The sequence below is a fragment of the Leptosomus discolor genome, chromosome 3 (genome assembly GCF_034619465.1).
Source record: "Leptosomus discolor isolate bLepDis1 chromosome 3, bLepDis1.hap2, whole genome shotgun sequence".
Lineage (NCBI taxonomy): Eukaryota > Metazoa > Chordata > Aves > Leptosomiformes > Leptosomidae > Leptosomus > Leptosomus discolor.
This window is the reverse complement of record NC_141393.1, coordinates 7,410,195-7,432,093: the sequence shown is the minus strand read 5'-3', so window position 1 is coordinate 7,432,093 and position 21,899 is coordinate 7,410,195. Positions and strand designations below refer to the sequence as shown.

The following is a 21,899-nucleotide window of genomic DNA, read 5'->3' as shown; positions in this document are numbered from 1 at the left end:
GTTCCAGGCAGGCAATGAAGGAGAAGAGATGCCCTAAATTGTGAAGCAAGATGCAGGTGAAGTTGTGAAAACCAAGGAAATCATAGCAGAGCATTAGGCTTCTAGTCCAAACACAGACCTGCACATGTGCTTTGCAGCAAGGGTGATGGTAGGGTGCAGTGACACTGATGCCACTTAAAATCAATGAAAAGTGAAGCTGGGGGAAGAACCTCCCTTTGATATTTGATCCCTGCCCCACCAAGCCAACAAGCCCTGGGCCAAAGCAGGTACTGACTGGCCAGGGCAGGAGCTTTTCCTGCTCCCCAGTGTGGCCTTAGACACAGTGTTATATCTTCCAGAGATCTACAAGCTTTCTGATTTACAGTTCACAAAAAACCTAACAGAGCACCTACAGAGGTGTCTTAGTTTCCATTCCCCAATCTTTCAGGACACAGCTTGGTGGGTACTGCTGCATCAGTGAAGTGTATAAAGTGACACCAACAGTCACCTTCACACATTCTTCATACTGTCAGTGGTGTAAGCAAAGCTGCTCGGATCCTGGGGCCATGGAGATGGAATCACATTTTGATGCTGAAGGCAACGCTATGGCACTAGCTTCTCCAGCAGGAATGATTCCAGAAGGTCTCCAGAGCCCTGAGGAATAACACGACCAATGAAACCCTGGGATGATACCAACATGCTGGCAAAAAAGTGTATCACTTGCTGTTCTCTTGCACTGATCTCCAGGGAAGGAGAGGTCATTCATAATCCACGACAGTGGGAGAGTCAAAAAGCCATAGACAGTTTTGGTGCTCCCACCTCAGTGGCCAGCTTAGCTGCACTTACCCCTTGCCAACTGAGCACTGCTACAGTCACAACGCTGGGAAACTGGGTGGGAAACTGAGTGAGGAGTTGCCTATGGCCACATCTGCACCAGAGAGGTGAACGCTACACTTAACTCACGCACGAGTAAGATGCCACAGTGGCCCCCTCATGAAAATGCATTCATCCCCACACCGTTTCTTCTCATATGGGAAAGCAATTCAAGCTGCGTGACTGGTTCTTGGATCATTTTTCTGGATAGCCATTCTTCTTTCTCCCATTTATACTACACAACCCGTCTTTCCTCCTCTTTTGCCCCACTTTGAAGGAGCTGGTTATCTATAGACTAGCAAAGAGATGGGAGGCTGACCGGCTGTGATGTGGCCAGGAGGTGCCCATGGAAGGGAGGGAAGACCAGAGGATGAAGTTGTGCTTACTTGAAAGGGAGATGCAGGAAAGGAAGAGGGAGAACTGGTATAACACACAAGCACAAGAGCAAGAAGAGTCTAAGGGTAGCTGAACCTGTGCCCGACCTGTCAAACAGTTCAGCGGGTGGTTTAGGGTTAGAAGTGAAAGGGACTCAGTCAAGTAGAGAGGGCTTGGGTTGGAAGGGGTATCACCTGCATGCAGATCTCAGCTTTGATTTCTTATCTTTATCTCGGTCTCACAGAAGGTGAGCACGTACAAACTGGTGGGTCTGTGCTGTAATGGGGGTTGTACCCGCGTGATTTTCTTGACGAAGGCTTATGCTCCCCGATGTCACCTCCACAGTTACAGCGGTGCAAGGCCTGTGCAGAAGGGCACCTCTGTGCTGCACCTCACCCTTTTCTCAAGTCATGTGACTAGCTCTATACAAACATGATCAATTTTGCAAGAGGTTAGAAATCCTTCTTCTCCAGTAATTCATATATGCCCACGGAAGAGGCTATAATCCTGACATACAACTTCACAACTCGCAAGGAGTGCAAAGGCGTGCCATGGAGCTACAGAAAAATCATCCAACTTCCAGAAGCGCAGGAACAACACAGAACCATCTCCTGGAGTGTCTGGTTTCTACAAACCACACTGAAAAATTGTCTCAGTCTGCCTGTAAGACAGCCTTGAGGCTGCAACTGATAAAAAGTGCCCTGTGAGTAATAAGCGCCCTTAAATCCAAACCAAACCAAGTCACCCTGTTTCTTAGATAAGGTTTATCATTCTCACAGGAGAAACTTGTCCTCTTATGTTACCTGTTGGCTGACAACTCTGCTTTCAAGCGGTTTGCTAGCTCTGTGGCTCCCATCGCAATAATGCTTACAAATAATTTAAGCACTACCACTTTGGATCAAAATTTTAATGAGGCACTAAACCCACAAAAGGGGCTCTGTATAGCATAATTAAATAGAACGGGCCTAAATAAACTGTAAGGTTTTACAAGTTACATTATAGTTGAAAACATCTGGGAGGCAAAGAAAGGAGCATTGAAGCTGCACGATGTAAAAAGGCATTTCACAGAATGCAAACACTAAAACTTTTCATATCACACAAACAGTAAAACACTACGAGCACATGACTTCCCTTTGATTTGGAAGAATCTGTGTGGGGCACAGGGCATTTGTTTTTTTCCTTCTGCTAGTCAGCACAATGAAATATTTCACATGGCAACCCAAACAGTGGCAAAGACAGCCATTTGTCCTTTGGAAAGAAATAAATACTGCAGAAACAGGTAAAGTCAGTAGGAACATCTGGGTCAGTCAGGCCATGGGATGCTGGATCACGGCTCCAAAATGCCGGACAGTGCTGGGACTCCTCAAAATAGTCTTGCAAACAATCAGGATTGTAACAAGTCTGTTTGGCTCAGAGCTGCAAGACACTTGTTTCATGCTCACGCCGACTCCTCGAATACACTGCAAGCAGTGACATTCAGGCTGAGCCAACCAGCTCAGCATTCAATTCTCTGTCTGCATCAGCCATTTACAGTATCATGTTTGTTCCACCCCTGTCAATATTTGATCCAAGAGCTGCATAAATCCTACAAACACAGGAAGGTTTTGATTTCACATTAAGGTAACGCTGACAGTGGTGCTGCTGTATCATGTAAAGTCAGTGCACTGTTACTCCTTGAGAATGAAATTTCTGGTAAACTTCATTTCATTCCATTTCCCCCCAGTCCTCTCAGCAGCCCTTCCCCAGAGCCGTAGCTATTGCTGCAGTTCTGGGCTTGTGAATGAAAAGTTTCTAAATTCATCTTGGTTTATCATCGGAAGAATTCCTTCTTCAATGGGAGTCAGAATGGGCTCCTCTTTTATAAAATCTGGATCAAAGTTGCTCACGTCATCTTTGGATTTCTGTCAAATGGAAAAGACAAAGGAAAGACATGTCAAAAGTATGTATCATCTGCTTGACCCTCGCTCTGCATCTTTAGCCTAGTCTTGAGTGCAATAAACCATCACCTCCCTACCCCAGGCTGAGCTTACTGAAAGCTTTTTCTGGGGTTCGACTCAGAGCGGCTGAGTGCCCCCACGCAGCCTCTTAGTGTAAACCTTTTAGAGCCTCTGCAGGCTTCCGACAGGCGAACCCCTCTCTGATTTAACTGACACCACCTCTGATGGGTTGCCTGCCCGGACATGGCAGGACAAGGCACAAAAATCAGTTCCCTTCCTCAAGTGGCAGCGCAGACCCAGCCATTTGAAGCAGTTATCAGCCATGCTTCCAACTAGCTGACTCCACACAGTCCCTCCCTTATCTGCAGAGTGTCTCAGCTGGGTTTTGGGGCAGGGGGTGTGTTTCACTCCTCTGTGTGTGAGCCATTAAACTTGCACAATAATGAATTACTGGGCCGTGGGAAGACAAATGGCCTGCCTCCAGGTGCTGGATTCCTTACTGCGTGCCACAAAGTGGGACTGTTTACAATGCACACACACAAATGGCGTTTATGGCACATTTTGACAAGGCGTGTGTTTTTCCAGCATCCAGAACAAGATGTTTTATTGACATTGAAGTCTAAAGTTCCCAGATCCTGTCCAGCTCACGGGGGACTGAGAAGGCTCCCTTAGCCTTTGATTCAGGTCAAGAAACAACCCAAGAGCCTGATCTTGAGCTGTCATGGCCTCCCCAACTGCCTGATCCTGCACCCAGTGAGCTTCACAGAGCAGGACTGGGTTGACCATTGCCACTATGAGTTTGCATAGCGTGAGACAAAGCCACTCCAAGCGACAATTTCAAAGGCAAGGAAGCCACACAGACATCCTTGGAGAGGCTCTCCATGGAGATCATCCTTTGAGCACCACTGGGAGAAGGTGCAACACTGTCCCCTCTGCAGCCTCTCTGCCATCTGAACCACTCGTCTGACATTGGCCTGAGCAGGGAACACTGTGCTGGGTGCGGTACAAACAGAGAGAGACAAAAGAGAGGCAAGCCCCGTCGTGAAGAGGTAGGTGGAGTGGTCAGAATGAGGACTGGTTACCCTGTTTTATATTCGGAGCAAGGCAAAAGGTAGTTAAGTGCCTGATCTGCTGCAGTTGCTTTTACAAACCTGCATCTTTCGGCTGAGCTGCCTTTGAAAATCCACCATGGAGGGGAAAAGCAACCTGTACAACATCAGGTGGCCAACCCGCAGCCAAGCCAAGACCAGAGACCTCACCTCCTGGCTCCTGGGCCAGGGCTTTCAAGTCAAGGTTGCCCTTCCTTCACCTCCTTTCCTGTCTCACAGGAATAAACCTGCCTGAAGAACCCAGAAGAGAAAAAAAATGGGATCCCTTCCCCCCACCCTCCTTCCCACGTACAATTCGGGGCCTGAACGGTGGCTCCATCTGACGCTGGTTCAGCAGGTCCCAGTCCAGATCTTTGAAGTAGGGGTGCCGCAGAATCGCGCTCTCGCCGCCCAGCCCCGGGCTGCCCAGCCGCATGTTGGGGTTCTTCGTCATGAACTGCAAAACAAAAAGGGCTGTTTGTTTCCTCCCATCCGGCAGGGCCACGGGAGAGGGACCTATTAGCAGTCGCACAAAAGCTTGTCCTCAGCTTTCCTGTTGAACCCAGTTGCTGGCCAGACTTCTCAATTTCATTGTACTGGAACCGCATGCAAGGAACTTGACTCATTCTCTGGAGGAAGAAGTCAGGGTGTATTTCTCCTTGGTCCTTTTTCTTTTCGTCAAATCCTTGGTTACCACAGTGTGTAAAGAAAGTTGAATTGCATCATTTGCAACATTATAGATGTTGCACAGTGGTTTTGGTGGTTATTCATTTCTGTATTAATTTCTCAGAATACAAACTCTCTCTCCAATGCTGCTCACCAGCAGCCAGCCAGGCTTTGGACCGGAGTCAGTCCTGAGCTGTGTCTTTTTCCTAAACCTCAGCCTGCTGAAGGGCAGCCAGAAGCCTACGCTTTCCTTCCTGTCATCTCAGGAAACAAAGGAAAACAAGCAAGGCGCTGGCTTGTAGAGCCCTCCCAAACCCTGAGCAGATGAGAGCAGACAGGTGACCATCTCCTCTCTCAATGGTGAAACTCTAAAAGAGGATTTCTTTTTGTAATATTTTTACTCTGCTACCAGTGAAAAGAAATCTCAAACCTCAGCCAAAGTGCCCTGATTTGCCAGGGAGCAAGGAGAAAAGCTGTACATCACTCACAGAGTGTGCGTGTGTGCCCTTTAGGGTGGGTGCCCTTTAGGTCCCAACAAAAATCATGAAGTATGAGTGCTGCAGATATTTCTTAAGGGGAAGGGAAATACTGGGGGAGGAGGGGAATCCTTTCCCTAGGCATGAAAAGAGCTAGTTGAGTTGTTAATTTAGGAATACAGTTCTTAAAAAAATCAGTAAAAAACAATCTTTCCCCTCTCCTCAAGTTTTTCTAATTCAGTAGAGAAATCAGGTTATGTTTAAACTGGGAAAATAGCTGCTTTTATTTGCCTATTGAAACAGCAGCATAAAGCAAGCTCTGGTAGAGGTGTCCAGACGATTTCCTCGAAGATGAAAGAGCATTATGTTTAGCAAATAGCTGAACTAGCCAAACCAGACAATCGGTCACTGTTCGAGAATGACCAAGTCTGCTGCATCTCAGCAATGGGGAAATGAAAAGAAGGGGAGGTGCAGTGAGAGACCAACTTCGTTCTGACTGCAGGAGCTTTTCAGAAGGTACACATTCTCCTAGGACAAGCGGATAAAAGATCTAGTCACTCGCTACCTAGAGAGAAGATGCGGAGAAGACAGACGACTGCCAGATTTATTTTAGAAGTCTCCCCGATACCCCATCCTGAGGGGGTTTCAGAGCCAAAGTCCTGCAGCTGAGACCTTGCAGGACTCCAGACTCTTCTGACATTAGCACAAAACCCCCAGCTCCAGCCTGATCTCCTGAGCCCTTTGAGGACGTGTGCTGCCACGGGATTCCCTATGGCAAAACTGTTTTCCACCATTCCACCCAAAACATCAGTAGAAAAAGCTGCTGAGTGGATCCAGATTTGTAAGAGCAGTCACCAGGAGAGGAGCAAAGCCAACAAGGCGCTCTGCAGCTGGGGTCTTCCCATGCTTCTCTGGACCCTTCAGCTCTCAGTTATGCAGCATTTCAGGGTCAAGCTCAAGGACAAGCAGAACTTCTCTGTCTCCCCAACCCTTTCAACCTGTTCTTCTCCCTTTCTACCAGCAGAACCCAAACACAATTTGTTTCCCAAAAGACTCTGACCCAAAATTTCTGTGGGATACTGATCCCCAGACAACAGCTTGGTTCCCAAACAAGAAATGGGTCAACCCAAAATTTCTCAGAGACCTGGTTCAGACAAGCCTTTGCAAGTCTTGAACTAAACTTCTTTGGTTTGCAAAACAGGCCAGAGTTCTTCTGGCAGCCCTGTCTTTCTCTAGAAATTCCCTGCCCAGCTTCTTTGTCCCCACAGATGGATATCTGCACCTCACTGGCTTTTATTTGCATTGCTGGAACACCTAGAAAGCTCAAGCAAGATCAGAGCTTGCTGGTGCTGGGGGTGGTACAGACCAAAACAGTCCAAAAAGACAAAACAAAAAGGAGAGAAGAGCTGGGAATAAGTCCAGTGTTTCCTGGCTCCTGACCTACCACCACCTCCATTACACCAGGAAGCTTCTGCTAAATGTGGGGAGAAAAAAAAAAAAATCATGAAAGCAAATAATCTCTGAAAATGGCTGGTAACATGCTCTGCTTGGGTTCCCATTCATGCTCAACCCTATAAGACCAAAACCTAAACTGGACCGCCCATTCCCAAACCAGTTCAGAGCCCTGGGATATAAAAGTGTGTTTACATTCCTGTTTGCTTGCTTTGTTCCACATGATGCCGAAATTGCACCAAGCGAAGGCATCCAATGCAACAAGCTGAGAGCCAATGTAAATGCATTCCTGGCTGCTTAAACCACCCTTTTTGATAGGACAATGAGGATTAGGCAAGGGCCATCCCTTCAGGTGGGCTGTTTGGAGCTCTGAAAAAGCAAACCATAACATTAAAAACAAAATGACTGTTCAAATTCAACCGCCCAGCTCCAATTTGAGCGTTGGACACACAGATTGAGAAACCTCAGTTGGGTAACTCCAGGCACCATCTACCCTGGACTGGGGTGGCAGGAGGAGTGTGAAGGCTTCATGTGGTACATGAAATATGGTCCCCTATTCCGGGCAGCTGCAGCATCCCAGCAGGTTACTCAGCCTGTGGATGTACACATGCCTCCAGACCCGGGGGCTGTGACACAAAACAAGAGACTGGCCATTGCTGCTCTTCCCTTACATAAAATCTCCCGGTGAATTTTGGAGGTGGCAGGTCTGTCACTGCCTGGTGAAGGTGGGATGTTTTCTCTGGGAAGCGGCTCCAGTCTTTATTTGTCAATTGGGCTGAAAAGCAGGCGTGCAAACAGTGGCTGCAACAGAGACAGTACTGATGTTTTGCACTGGAACAGTTACCTGCCTTACTCTAAGAGGTTTATAAAGTTGAAGGATGAACTTTTTGAAGCCACTAAAATTAACAACTAACCGTCTCAAACACTATTTGAATTCACCAGAAATTGTTGCACTGACAAAGAAATGGATGAAGTTTTAGTTTGTGCTGTCCAGTATGTCAGGAAAGAAACATACGACTATAATGACCTCTCAAAGGCTCAAAAGTCCATGAATCCTCTTTCTCTCTCTGCCTTAGGCAGTACTGACATTTCTGTGCTGCAATAGGGCAGCAACTGACAGCCCGTCTCATGCTGCCTCTGCTATCTGATGGTACTTCTAGCAAAAGCAAACAAAGAACTTGGGGTTTCTGAAGAACTTAATTACAAGCTCAGGCTTCACCTCTGAAATAAGTAGCTGGAGCCCATACCCATGTCTCTGACTATACAAGAGGCACTTCTGCAGCAGGAGAGGCAAAGCTGAGTGCCCAGAGCACACAGGCGCTGCCCTCTGCACACATGCAGGCTGCTCAGCGAAAAGGTTTTCTCAAGTGCAGCTAACCTTTCACCTGATCCTTTCAGCTGCATTCTGAAACAGCTGGAAAATGTCTTACAAAGTGTTGGCTGTTCCTGGCATCCATGGGAAGGCTTGGGTTTGACTCTTGCTTACACGTTGGATAGCCCTAAACGTCCTTCCAAGTACAACTCTCCAGTGTTTTTGCAGGTGATGAGAGAAGATGCTCAGCAGAAAGCTTTTTCGTGGCAAAATGTCATCTCCTAATGTTTACTGAGTATCTCTAGTTTTCTGTGATAATCCCAAATCCAACCTCTGGCACACAGAGCTCAGTGAAGAAACACAGAGAAAGAAAATTCAACAGTAACCACAATAAGGCAAACCAGAGATGTTTCTGAGCAAAAAGAAACATGTAATCACCCAAATCCAAGATGCCTCCCAGCAAAACCAATAGCAAGACTATCAATCTTAAACCTGAAGCAGGCTGTCAAGCCCTTAGTCTGTGATCACATCCAGCCATGGGGAATCAACCCATTCCCAGTGTAAAGAGCCCCTTGGAAGCATCCTCAGACTGGGTCCCTTTGGGCTACACCAGTTTGCCGAGCAGCAAACTCGAGCGAGGCTCTCGCTGACCTCAGCTAACCCGCTCAGCAGCTTCACAGCCAAAACCAGCAGCTGGAATGAGCCAAAAACATGACTTCACAAGATCATTTGAAAACATTTACTGAAAGAAAATGCAGCAAGCCATGACAAGGAATTAAAAGCTGGAGATTAGTCCAAAGAAGGCCCGTGAAGTTACAAGGAAAAAATGCAGCCATAGCAGTGCCAACCATTAGGAAAAATCTGCATCAGCCCTGGGAGCTCAGCCCACGAGCAGGTGAGGGAGAGCAGGGGACCTGCGCCGGTCCTCCCCTTCACCCACTACACGGCTCGGACCGTGCTGGGAAGGGCTCCACGTCTCCCAGTCTGCTGGGTGAGGCTGTACTGGACCTCTCCGGTGCTGCTCACACGCAGCGTTGCAACTTCTGTCTCAAGAGGCTGAGTCTGCAAATCACTCTAATGGCTTGGAAGTCGGTGAGAGGATGCTTGCACAAACCAGATGTTTCCAAACATTAATTTCCTTGAATTCACAAGTTCCCTTTCTCAATATTGGAAGCCCTGATAGGTTTTACGTAACTCATGTATGTGCTATTTGCATCAGGATAATTAATTTCATCAGTAATATCACAGCGACTAGATTACCTGAAATTGCATCACGTTCTAGGAAAACATTAACAAGCCCAGACCCTATCACAGAAGAAATGCACTTCAGGAAAAGGAATACAACTTTCTGCTCAGCCATTTCCTTCACATTGTAAGCCATCTGGACAAGGAAGAAATCATTATTTCTTGTATCAAAGAAAGTCTTAGACACACCAGCTCCCATCAGGACTCTGTCGCCCTGGGCAGGGCGCATTTACCTTGTAAGAGAAAGCCTGTGCTCCCAAGCAGCTCACCTTCCAAATGCAAGCACGTGGCAGAGATGGAGGCTCACCCCATCTTACAGGCAGGGAACAGAGACCCAGAGAAATTCATCGCTTTATTTCACCAGGAGCCCAAGGGCAGCCTGTCACAGATATGGCGGCAGACCCTCACGCTCACCTCCTCTTCACACCACATGCCTCAGAGGACCCCTGTTCAGGATTGTGCCAACGCAACAGTCAAGCCCAAACCATCAAAGGAAAGCAAGATTTCCCTGTTCAGGGTATTAATATTTCCTGCCTGTTGGTGTTTCTGCCATGTTGCTACCAAAGTGAAAGGCGGCAGCAGCACAGGAGATTAATGCCCCACAGTCTCCCCTCTGGTAATGAGGGAGAGCAGGGAGATGGGGAGATACCCAACACACTCATCTTCATTAAGATTCATGAGCTAAACTAACAGGGCAGAAATTAACTCGAAAGGAAATAAGATTTCTCAAAGATCTATTTGATCTCAGACAAAAGGGAATCGTTATATAAATAGAGCAATTACTCTAATTAAGGCTTCCCTCCATGAATCTCTCGACTGAATGCTGCAGTTGCTGAAAACAGTTTGGCTGCCTATTATGTAAGGCAAACAAACCCGCCGTCTGGGGTTTCATTAGCCTTCATCCACCCCTAAACAAAGGAGAAGAAAGATGGCTCTATGGCTTCATCTGTTAATGTCTGTATTATTTTTAACGATTGGAAGCCAGGAGGCATTAGCATAGCAGAGACGCTGTTTTGGTTTTTTTCTTTCTTTTTTTTTTTTTTAATAAAAAGCTGCTTGTTTTGCTCTAGTCTTGTCTTTTGCTCTCTTGGGCAAGGCTCCCATCACCCTCCATCACAGTCCCGCCGGTGCGATGCTCACGAGCATGCCTCGCTTCCCCAAACAAGAGCAACCCAGAGCTCAGACCCACAAGTGGGGTGCGAGGAGCGAGGGAGTCAGCACAGCCCGATTGCACCAAATGGTGTCAGCTGAAGCTCCGCAGCCCTGGGGAGCAGGGGGGTCGGAGAGCTCTCCCGTGGAAGCCCTCGTACTTCCAGCAGCTCAGCTGGTGCCTGGTAACTTAAACTGCAGCGATTTGGCTGTGGGTGTGAGCCGGGCGCTTGGGAGCCTGAGTCCTACTGACCTTCAGTGAGGATTGTGCTGCTGAGAATAGGACTTGGAGTCACTGCGGCTCTCCCTAATGCTGCCTGTTTCACACCGGGGTTTTGCTCCGATCGCAGCCACCAGAGGCCACATGGTGTTTTGGCTTCCTACCCAGCACACAGCAGGATCGATTGCTAAAAGCCCTGATTCGTACCAGTGCAATTCCTCATGGTGCTGAGCCAGAATGTGACCCACACATGCACAGGGTGCTTCTACCTCCCTGCTGGGGTCCTGGCTACAGAAAACTGTGAGCAGATGAAATCCTTCAGTGCAGAGAAGGTCCAGTGAGTGCAGTGCCAAGGCTCAGAAGTACAAAACTGCCCTGAAAGAATTTTAAGGAGGAGAGAGACTGCGAGATCTCTGTTATTTCCTTTTCCAGATAAAAAAGGAATGGAAAGGGAGGTAAAACCCAGTCTTTACCCCTGCTCCTAAAAGCCAGAAGACTGTCACAATAAGCATGACGGTAGTCACATGTTTAATGTGCCAGCCGCAGGCAAGAAGGACAAAATGTCAGTGCAGTGGATATTAAGCAGATAAATTTGATCTCGCTTTCCCCTAGTGCAGATACTGGCTGCTCGATACTGGCTAGTCAAAGCTCAAAGGAACAAGAAGGATTAAGTGTATTGCTAACAGTGCTGAGCAAGAGACACCAGCAAAATAAACCAAGGTAGACAGAGCCACTCACATGTGGCATAAACCCATCTGGCTCCAAATCTCCTGGTGGTGTAAATTGATACAACTTTGCTGACTATCACCAGGAGAGAACTTGGCCCAAAATACAGGAATCAAATGTTGTCTGAATAGCTACAAACTTCCTTGCTGTGCTGAAATCTACCTGTTTCCCTGCCACTCCCCACTCATCAACAAATAACTCATCAACACTAATGCAGAATGAAAAACCCAGAAGTATCAAATGCATATTGGCCCCTGATGATAGCTAGAGATTTTCAACACTTCTGCCTTTGGTACTCCTGTAATAAATAATAATAAACGGAAAATAACTTTAGTCATCAGATACACGGAATATTTAACATAGGTTTTGGTCAAGATGTCACTGCAGAAATCTGTGTTTTCAGAACTGATGGGCCAACCCCAGTTCCCACGTGGGTCACCAGCTGCACGGGCTGCTCAGACAGTATCAAACTCTGGCTGCTGTTTTCAAATTATCCCAACTGGACTATAGGTACAACGTGGGGATATGAAGATCAATTACTAAATCAATACATCAGTCGGAGTAACACAAACATGGTGGGAGAATGAGCATCGCGCTTATTAACAGACTGGGGGCATGATCCCACTCTCGTTTTACACAGTGGTAAAACCTCCCTAGGGTTGCACGGGAAAACAATTAATCCTTTTCTGATAGTCTTGTCAAGAGGAACTGGGAATCTATTACACAACTCTGGGTGGCCTATTTACATAGGGTCAAGTACAAAGGCGACTAAAGTGCCCCAGACAAATCTGTAAAGGCCAATTAAGAAAAAAAAAAATCCCAGGAAAATACTTCAAAGGAGCTTTTTTTGTGGTCTTGGTTATATTTCGATTCTGTTAACTTTAAAGTTCCTGAAAAGACACAGCAGGTCAGAAAGTTCAAAGCTGGGAGAACGAGTAAGACCTACAGCCCTGAATAGCTCGGACAGTCAGAGATTTGTTACCGCTATAGCAGTGCTGAGACCTCCCAGTTAGATGGACTGGCCCGCTGCGCTGAGGGCTGCACAGCAAGAGCTGGTCCCACCATTCCCATCTCCCGGTCAGACCCAGGTTCTCAAGGGAATCCTTGGGCCTTCCCCCAAAACTGGATTTTAATGGATTTCACTAAAATGCCTTTGAGTGTCTCTAATTGCACTGTTTAACTGTGGCAGAGCTGAGAAGGGAGCCCAGGCCACAAGCCTTAGGCTCAGCCATGGGAATCGTGAGCGCCTAGGAGCAAGTAGAAAAAGAAGAGGGGGAAGACAAAGCCAGCACAATGAATGCTCCTTCACCTTTTTTCCCATCCCTGGCAGGAAAGAGGAGGATGAGTCACAGCTGACATTACAATAGGCAGGGTTAGGAGCTTTTGTTACGAAGCAAATCTGAGCCTGCATGCTGTGGACTTAAACAAGAAGCTAATTTCAGCCTATTGGAGAGGGAAAAGTAAAAGACCTAATGACTACTTCAAGATGAATTTGGCCTTGGCAAGTTATATAGAGATGGCTTTAGATCTCTTTCACAGTGAATTATTCAGAAGCATGGGACTATTACTGTGGGGAACAGGAGCACTACAGAAAGGGGTGCGATCAATTGACGGAAAAGATTAAAATCATTGGGGAAAACTGTTTGTTGCTTGAGAATTAGGAGGCTAAGAGTAAGAGGCAGCATGTTACAGAGATGGATAGGCAAGCTGAGGCAAAAGAGGTAAGAAGGCAATCTGTGGTGGAGCACAGCCTTGTCACTTCACCACAGTGTGTGTTTATGGCAAAAATGGTCTAGACGAGAGATCATTTAAAACTGCAGAACTCCCTCCCAGTTGAGAAACAACAGGCTCCAGAGTCCTGCTTTTGCTGCAGAGGCTCCGGAGCCAACCAGGAAATGCAAGATGAAAGCATTTCCAAAACACAAAATAAAGAAAAAAAAAATATTTACACAGATCCAGCATAGAGTTTCGCAGAGAGATTCAAATATTGGCCTGACACTGACAGCCAGAGCTTAATCAAATTGTGCAAGAGGATTTATGGAGCCTGCCAGCTCTGAAGAGAAGCCAAAGAGAATAATTTATTGGCATATTTGAAGGCATTTTTAATATCTGCCTTTGTTAGCAGGCTCCTCAGCTCTGAGGATAAAGCAATGAGCTCATCTAGTTCCCTCTTCCAGTGGGTCCGCCATTGTGTTGTTCCTTTTCCTTTTAATCTTTGTCTAAAAAATACTCCCGGCATCTGGTTCATTCAGAAACAAGTTCATTCTGGCTGTTCCAGCACTGCATGTGGAACAGATTATCTGCCTTTTTCTGTCTGTTGGAAAGAACGAACCTGGCCCAGACCTGTAGGATGCAAGTGCAAAGGAGAGACACGCGCCTTGCGCAGAGTGATATAGAGGAAACTTAGGCAACCTGGCACTACCAGCACCTGGCTGTCTTGTTTCACACCTTCTAAGTGTTCAGGAGAGGACTGGGGAGCACAAACACGGGGGTTTGGTCTAGCTCCACACAGTGGCTAAACTGACCGGCCAGGACTTAGGGAAAAGGTGAGGCACAACGGCAGCAGGAGGCACAAACTCATTGCGCTTGGATGTGCCAAGCAAAGCACAGCCCAGGTATTTGGAGCCGTGTGTTGCTCGCTGTAGCGTGCAGGAAGGATGCAGACACCTACTGCGGTAGCTGAGCTGATGACAGCTAGCTCTGACCTCCCGGTATCCAGAGGTCTTGGACCCCTAGCAAGTGCAGTGTATGGAGAATAAACTTCTCCAAAGAAGTGTTCAGAAGCCTTCACCCTCCCTGCTGATGTTCAGGGCGAGCAGCTGCAGCGAGTAGGCAGCTTGGACCATCCACACCTCTCCTGAACTTAGAAGTCCTTGCCAACAGTCCAAAACCAGCCCTTTCCCCTCCACTCCTCTGTCTGTCACAGCAGACTCTTCACTTTGATCACGTTAAAAAATCTGCCTCTAAGTCCTTCTGCAGTAAAAACCCTGGCCCTCTGCCTCCTCACCTCATTAATGGCATTTTCAAGTTGCTTACAGCAGTGGGGCCAGTCTGGTTCAGCATGGAGCACTCACCATCCAGAGAGCCTTTCTGAAAATAAGCCGTGGCACATCCAAAAGGGATCCTCACTGAGGGTTTCGGCAATCGTGGTGGCATCCCCTTAGGAGGGGTAGTTTACTCCTCCTGAAGCACAGGAGTTAGGAGGAGCCATCACTTAGAATTCCTCAGAAACATGGGAAACACTGCTTATTTTCACCGGAAGGAGGGGCAGAGAAGAGTACCCTTCAAATTTAGTTTTTCCTCATCTAGTATCACCTGCAAATTTAGGAAAGAAGAAAACCCTAACATACACACGCACACTTTCCTAACTGCTACCTAACTTATTTCTATGTACACATATGGATAACAGAAAGCATTTCTACAATTCACCATCAGTGCCCTTTAACTTAACCTCTTGTTTTAAGGTAGAATTGGGCCACATTTTGAAATAATATCCACAGGCTTCCCCCCATCAACTTCAGAGAAATTGCTGGTGGAGCAATACATTACTCACCGTACCTTGCGGGGAAGTCTCTTGTGTCTGATGGTTACCCGAGCGACTGAGTGACCTAAGGAGGCCCCATATTCGCTCTTCTGGGCAGCAAAGGAATGACAAACTTCTGTAAAAAGTTTTGAGTGGCTTTTTTAATTAACAAGTTGAAAATTGGCCAAGCTGTTGTGGGAGGGCCCCCATACCTCTCTCCTGCTGAAGATGAAGTGGCTGGTTGCTGTCAGCACTGCAACATTCCTGAGCTCTTTTCTTGCTCTCCAGAAAAACCCATGTGTGCTTGGGGGGTAAGTTACACTGCCAGCGAGCCCTCGGTATTGCTACCACTGCATGTGCTAGCTGTACAAACAAGCCAAAAAACCTATGGAACTAACAGAAAAGCCCTAGCTTCTGGCTTTCAGTCTGTGACATGGACTCACAGGAATGGGAGAAGAGGCTTTTCCTTTCTAGATCAGGGCTTTTTTAACTTCTCCATCAGGCTTCAAGGCTGTCTGGAAGCAAAGGAGTTGGATTTAAACTGTAGCACATTTAACCATGCCCCCTCCCACTGCTCCCCAGAGCCATGCAAGCTCCCTCCTGGCTGCTGGCAGAAGCTGGGAAGGAAATCCCAACTCCCTCACCTTGTGCTCCAACAGCCAAAAAAGAGTCCACAAAGCACAGGTTGTCAGAGCAGGAGCTGGCTCCTGCTGACCCACAGAGCATCATTATTGCTGCGGCTGAGTTTGAAGCACTGATTCCCAGACACAACAGACCTTGATGTTAAGGTGGAAAAGCAAAGGGGATTTTAAGCAAGTCTGCAAGAGCGAAGTCAAAAGGAGGATAGGGAGGTGGTGGTGTGTGTGTGTTAGACTTCAGTGGTGTTGTCAGGGTGCAGAGAGCGCCCAGGTATCCGGAGCGGGGGGAAATTAACTCAGTGACATGAAGCAGCAGAGAGTTCGGAGTATTTGCCTTTTGGGTGAGTGAGTCAGTGTCACTTCCAGGCTATTGTTCTCTAGAAAAACAGATCAACTTCAAGTTTTCCTTTTGCAACCTTGGCACTGCATTGCTGACATCATTTTTCTCTGAGATATGGGTCATGTTTGCTCTCAGCTGATCTCCCTTACCTTTCAAGCCCTCTCATTCTTCGCACTAATCCACCAGCATTTGGGTTCCCCTGTGCTGTTCCACCTGCGCTGCGCAGGCTGCTAAAACCACCACCAATTTCCTCTGCACCTTCCTTTTTTCTTGCCTGGTGTTTATTTTTCACACAAAAACCACTTCGAGGGGACATAACCATTTTTGCCCAGTCTCTTAACTCTAGCAGTGTTTTCTTCAAAATGCACGTTTTTAACCAGCTGGTGGGAGAACAGGCTTTATTACCATTTGTGTCCCCAAAATATACAGCTACAGGCAAGGTTGCCCAAGCCTCACTTTTGGAAGAAACATTTCAGCTAGGCCAGAAGTGTTTCAGAGCTCACAATAAGACTGAAGCTTCGCACACAAACTCCAAGAGACACCCTCGGCTTCAGCAGACTCAGCTGTGATGGGAGTTCGGAAATCCAGGGTGCAGAAGGCAGAGCAATGCTAACACTTCCCTGGGGAGATGCTGCTTTCTAGCCCCTGCTGTTACCTGGCTCTGAAAGTGAAAACATCTAAGCTGCAATCACTCATCCAAGTTTCCAAGCCCTTGGGCCAACCATTGCTACTTCAGCTCATCAGCCCACAGAGCAACTCAATAGGCTTAGCCCTTCTCTCCTCATCTGAAACTAGACTTGGAAAGGAAAATCCCTGCAGCTTTCCCTGCAAATTTGCTTCCCATTATGCCCTCGACTTTTGAGACCTGATTTTCACTGTGTCCCTTCATTCTCCCCTCCAACTAAGCCTGACTGTGAGCAAGACAGCATGACTGGCATTTGAGAAAGTCATACATGAAGCGAGTGAAACATGCTGCCAAAATACCACCCCGCTTATGGGAAATGAGAAGATTGTATTTCATTTTGCAGTTCCCTCAGCTGAATCCCAAAGCCCCTGACTGCCTGGAAAGCCACCCTCTTTTTGCTCAAGCACTTTTTGCTAGCAACCATTTACAAGTTCAGAACGTCGACATGCTGTAACAAGGCAAACTCCAGCTGCACTCTCACTGTAAAAGATAAGATGCATCAGTCTCTGCTCTCTGCATGCTCACTGTTTCTCTTTCACAGTCTCTTCATCATCAGACACTGGTGACTATCCTGTCAGCTGATGGCAAAGAGTATTTGAAAGAATTTCTTTTACAGACACAAACCCAACAGCTCCTCTGGCATAAACTCCTTGTGACCACATTCATGCAGGGCTATGGAAAAACCTTTTTGAGGGGGAATCAAAATCAAAGCAAAACTTATGTTTAGAATGAGCTGAAGTGGTCTGAATTCATTCAGCAGCAGTTCTCCTTTTCTCCACTTTTTTTACTTCCACAAGCAAATCCATGCCCATTTCAACTTGCTCACACAATCAGGGGAGACCTCAGTTTCAGTCCTCTCCGCCTGACTTGAACCATCAATACCTAAATTCTCCAGTGACACACTCGGACGGGGCAGGGTACACTGAGTGAGATTTTCTGGCTGGGCTCGGAAGCAGCGGGGGTGATTCCTGTGCTGGTCAGCCCTGGATAAGTACTGTCCCTTCTGCTGCTGGTGACCTCTGCGAGGGCTTCAGGAATTTGGCCTCTCTTAGATGTATGTGACCAGCATAAAGTGGGAGCTCCTGGCACAGGCAAACGGTCTCACGTAATATCTGCTGGGCACTGATCTGTAGCGTTAGTGTCTGTCGAGACATTTGGGATGAGGAGGACAGCAGCTCTGTCTCCGCACAACTCTGCTTTTGGCACCCGACGCTGCAGGTGATGTAGTTTGCTTTTCAGCGCCTCGTCCCTTAAATGGGACACGTTTGCATTTAAGATCAGCCCCATCCCAGAGGAGAGATCAGCTTTCCACTGGCTGAACTGTTGCATGAGATGGTTTCACACAGAATCAAAACACTAAAGCTAAGAGATTTCAGCTAGTTTTCCCTCAACAATGCAACTCCCCTTTGGGAGTATTGACTCCAGCAAAATCCTGCTGATTTACACTGATTTAGCTCTGCCCTACTCTTTCCTGAGCTCTTGAGAGAAGATATCAAGGACAAAATATCACGGTCAAAACCATTAAAAAGCGAAATAGATAAAAACAACTTTTTCTGGAGCACAGGTATTCCTGCTTTCAATCCTAAACAAAGTCCCAGGGCACTGAGGTTGTTTTTGTTTTCCTTGGTACCAGTGCTCAAAAACATGTCAGGAACACTCAGTGACCTAAATGAGGTCCTAAGAATGTGTTTTGGTTATTATCAGGAAACTGCAAAGATGAACAGGATGCAACCTTCAGAAATTGGGTGGTTTCTGATGGGGGGAAATTGGTAAAGCACAATTATGGTAAACGAAAGCAAAATGAAATAACAGCATCTGTGAAATGGGTCCTAAAACCTATTATCCTTGTTTACAATGAAGCTATTCATGAAGGCAAATGGATCGAGTGCTCTCTAAACCTAGATATATCCATTTGTAGAGCATCTCTAAGCACCTACACCTAATTGCATCTTCCTGGCAGAAGAATTTGATTTTCATTTCAGAGCTTTGTACCACTCAAGACCAAGTAAATTCTCACTAGTCCTGTTCACGGTCAGAGGCCAGAACTTTTAGTGAGAGGATAATCCAGTTATTAAGGCTATTAACACCTTAGCCTGCAATACAAGAGACCCCAGGTTTAATTCCCTGGTCTTCCACGGGCTTTCCATGTCATGTAATTACTTCTAATCATTTATGTCACTACAGTAGTTGAGTCCTCTGATTTTCCAGAGCTCTTAATATCATGGGTTAAAAGCACTGTCACAGCTGTAAATCAGGGAGCTTGAGTTCACTTTTTGTTGGAGGTAAACATAGTAGCAATTAGAAGATGCTCACATAGTAATAATGGTGTATCTGAGAGAAGTAATATTAGCATCAGAAGTCTGTGACAAAAAAAACCCTACACAATTAACAGCTAGAAAATCTACTGTCTTCCTTCATAAAATAGCCACAAGAGAACAAAAAAGCCAGGTTCTCCACTCTGTGTTATACTGACACCTAAAAATACTGACCAAACATTATCAGTATACTGCAAATATAATACTTCAGCAGTGATCACATTTGTTATCATTCAAAAGAAATCAAAGTGTGTGAGTTTCCTTCATCTTAATCTAGAATCCCAGATAATCTCATGACAAGATGTTTCCGTTCCTTTAAAGCCAAGATGCTCTGATGTCTCTGAAAACTCAGCATAAGAAAGGGAGGAGGAAATGAGGAGCTCTTCTAGTGAACAGCTCTTGGTCCCAAAAGCAACTACTGTGAAGCTGAAGAAATTCAGGCTGTAGCCAACTATCATCAGTGCGGTAAAATAAGATGCAAAAGTCACCTCCAGGTACCAGCCACCCAGGGAACAGAAACACTGAAGAACTGAAGGTCCAGTAAAAATTTCAGTTGTATCTTCCCACTAGTTAATCACAAGGCTCCCCGTTAATGCCCTAAATTTCAGCCTTTTTCCCAAAGCAGACATAGCTTAGTGCTTCTCTCAAGCAACGCATGTGCGTTTCAGGGAGACAGTTTTGCTTTCATTTGGGTTTCACCAGCAACACGTGATACAGAAGAGAAGCAGAGCGGCTGGAGAGGAGACCTTTTTCAGGCAAGTAACCAGCAATTGCTAAGTTGACCATGCAGTTTTGGAGACTCTCAGTTGATCTCTATTTAAATTCTTTGCTCCCTCCTCAATTCTGGCCCTCTTTCTCCAGTGCCTCTCATCATGCTGCTGGCCTGTTAACCACAGAAGGGACCCGCTGTTAAAAGCTGGGCTCTGAACACGGGTTGCAGCAGCCTGGGGTGACTGCAGCTTGCACTGGCTGTTTCTGTGAGGGTCCCATCAGAATTATGAAAATAAGCATTTAATCAAGAGGTTAAACCACGAATCATATTTTATTATACCCCGAAATTATGATGAGCATCTGACCACATTTTACCTCTGTCTCATACTTATGCAAGATACCTGCAACAAATCCACTCCGCTATTACTTGTCACCGCAGAAGAGGCATTCAAGAGTCGCAATCCAACAACAAGAACGCTGCTCCAGAAGCTGCAATGAGGCTGAACTTCACTTTTTTTAATTTTAAATATGTTACAGGTTATTTCCAAAACCCAAGAGGGCCTTCAGCATGACAAATGATCACTCCTGAGCACAACCTCTGATTTCAAAGCACAACCCGTTGCCTCCTCAAGAAGTGGATTTTATTCTCAGTTGACTTCTGTGGAATTTATTAGATGCATTTTCCGCTACAGAAAGTAGTTGCTCAGTTCATATACAACAGAAAACTTTCAGATTCGTGCTACTAAAGATCTGATGAAAACAAACTCTCTTCTTTCCTTTAAATGGTCTCATCATTCATTACCCCATTTCTCTGAGTCAGTGCTCCCCAAGTTACTATGAATTACTATCTTATCCAACTATTTCTTAGATCCTCTATTACCATAATATTTAGTAGTATCCAGTTTTAAATGCATCTTTGTTCACAGTGTTTTTGCAAGGAAAGGGAATACTCTGATCCTTCTCTCTCCAAAGGGTGCTTAGAGATACTAAATGATTTGATCAAGTGTGGGAAGAAGTCAGTAGCAGAACAGTCAAGTCTCTCGATTTGTCGGTGAACACCTTTGTCATTTAATCACCTTTTGATTCATTACAGCAAAGCCAGGCAGTTCCAGTGCACTAGGCACTGTTTGTACATGCACAGCCTGGAATCTTGAAAAGCTTCATTCCCACGTCACAGGCAAAGATGTGAGGCACACGAAAAAGAGAGCTCCTGGGAAAATTACGTGGTAGAACAAGGACTAAGTGTAGCCAGCAACAGCTCCCCTCAAACCGTTTGCTGTACAGCCCCATTTTTTTCTCCTACAAACACACAAAACCCAAAAACCTCTCTTTGTATGCAGGTAGACGGCAATCCCTGGGGGACAGCTGGTATTACCGACAGTCAGAACAAAGGACCATCATGAAGACTTCACTTCTTCACCACTCCAGTCGCGTGGAAATGAGATGGTCGCTACTGATTAAATACTGTGTGTACCTGCTGCTTCTGTTCTGGAAGATGACCATATGCTGTAAATCATTAAGTCAGCAGAGGAATGCCCAGACACACAGACATGCACACACATTACTTGCCAAGTTGGCTGCTGAACTGTATAAAGGACATAACTATGCAAACACACCTAAGTGTGGCAGGATTTTTTTTTTTGTTTACCCTTCAATCCAAGATAAGAAAGCGTCAGGGTCAGGGTAACCGCGATTTCTGAGTGCCCATACCCCAGCCCTGTTTTCTTTTGCTAGATTTAGGCTGAAGGAAGCCAGAGCAGAGAGCACACAAACGGCCAAAGCAACTCACCGCTTTGAGGATTGCCACTGCGTCCTGCTGGAGCCACGTTGGGTAGACAACTTCGTCGTTCAGAATTGCCTCGAAGAGGTCGTCCTCGTTCTCTGCCTCGAAGGGCGCGTGGCCACAGAGCATCTCGTACAGCAGCACGCCCATGGCCCACCAGTCTACATCAGGGCCGTACAGCATCTCCTGCAGGATCTGAAGAAGGGATAGGAAAGAAATATCAACCCTGAAACTTCTTAAACTGGGAGGAAAAAGGATTTGGAAACATTAATGCAGACCTTGTCACTACATCCTAACAGAGCTCTCTGCTAGGCTGGCTGTATGTCCAGGAACATACGGGTGATCTCAAGGTGGGAACCCCCAGATCAGCACAGAGGTACATCAGATGAACTATCTTGGCTGCTCA

General features: G+C 46.4%; 1 protein-coding gene across 1 annotated transcript in view; it reads right to left on the bottom strand.

Moving 5' to 3' along the window:
- Window positions 1–2,981: 2,981 nt before the first annotated feature.
- Window positions 2,982–21,899, bottom strand: part of PRKCH (protein kinase C eta) — a 117,621-nt gene continuing 98,703 nt past the window's right edge. The window contains exons 12-14 of the mRNA XM_086463520.1: window positions 21,500–21,688; window positions 4,566–4,709; window positions 2,982–3,128 (exon numbers count right to left, since the gene is read on the bottom strand). Of these exons, the coding sequence (XP_086319646.1) occupies window positions 2,982–3,128; window positions 4,566–4,709; window positions 21,500–21,688 (480 nt within the window). The remainder of the gene's footprint in view (window positions 3,129–4,565; window positions 4,710–21,499; window positions 21,689–21,899) is intronic.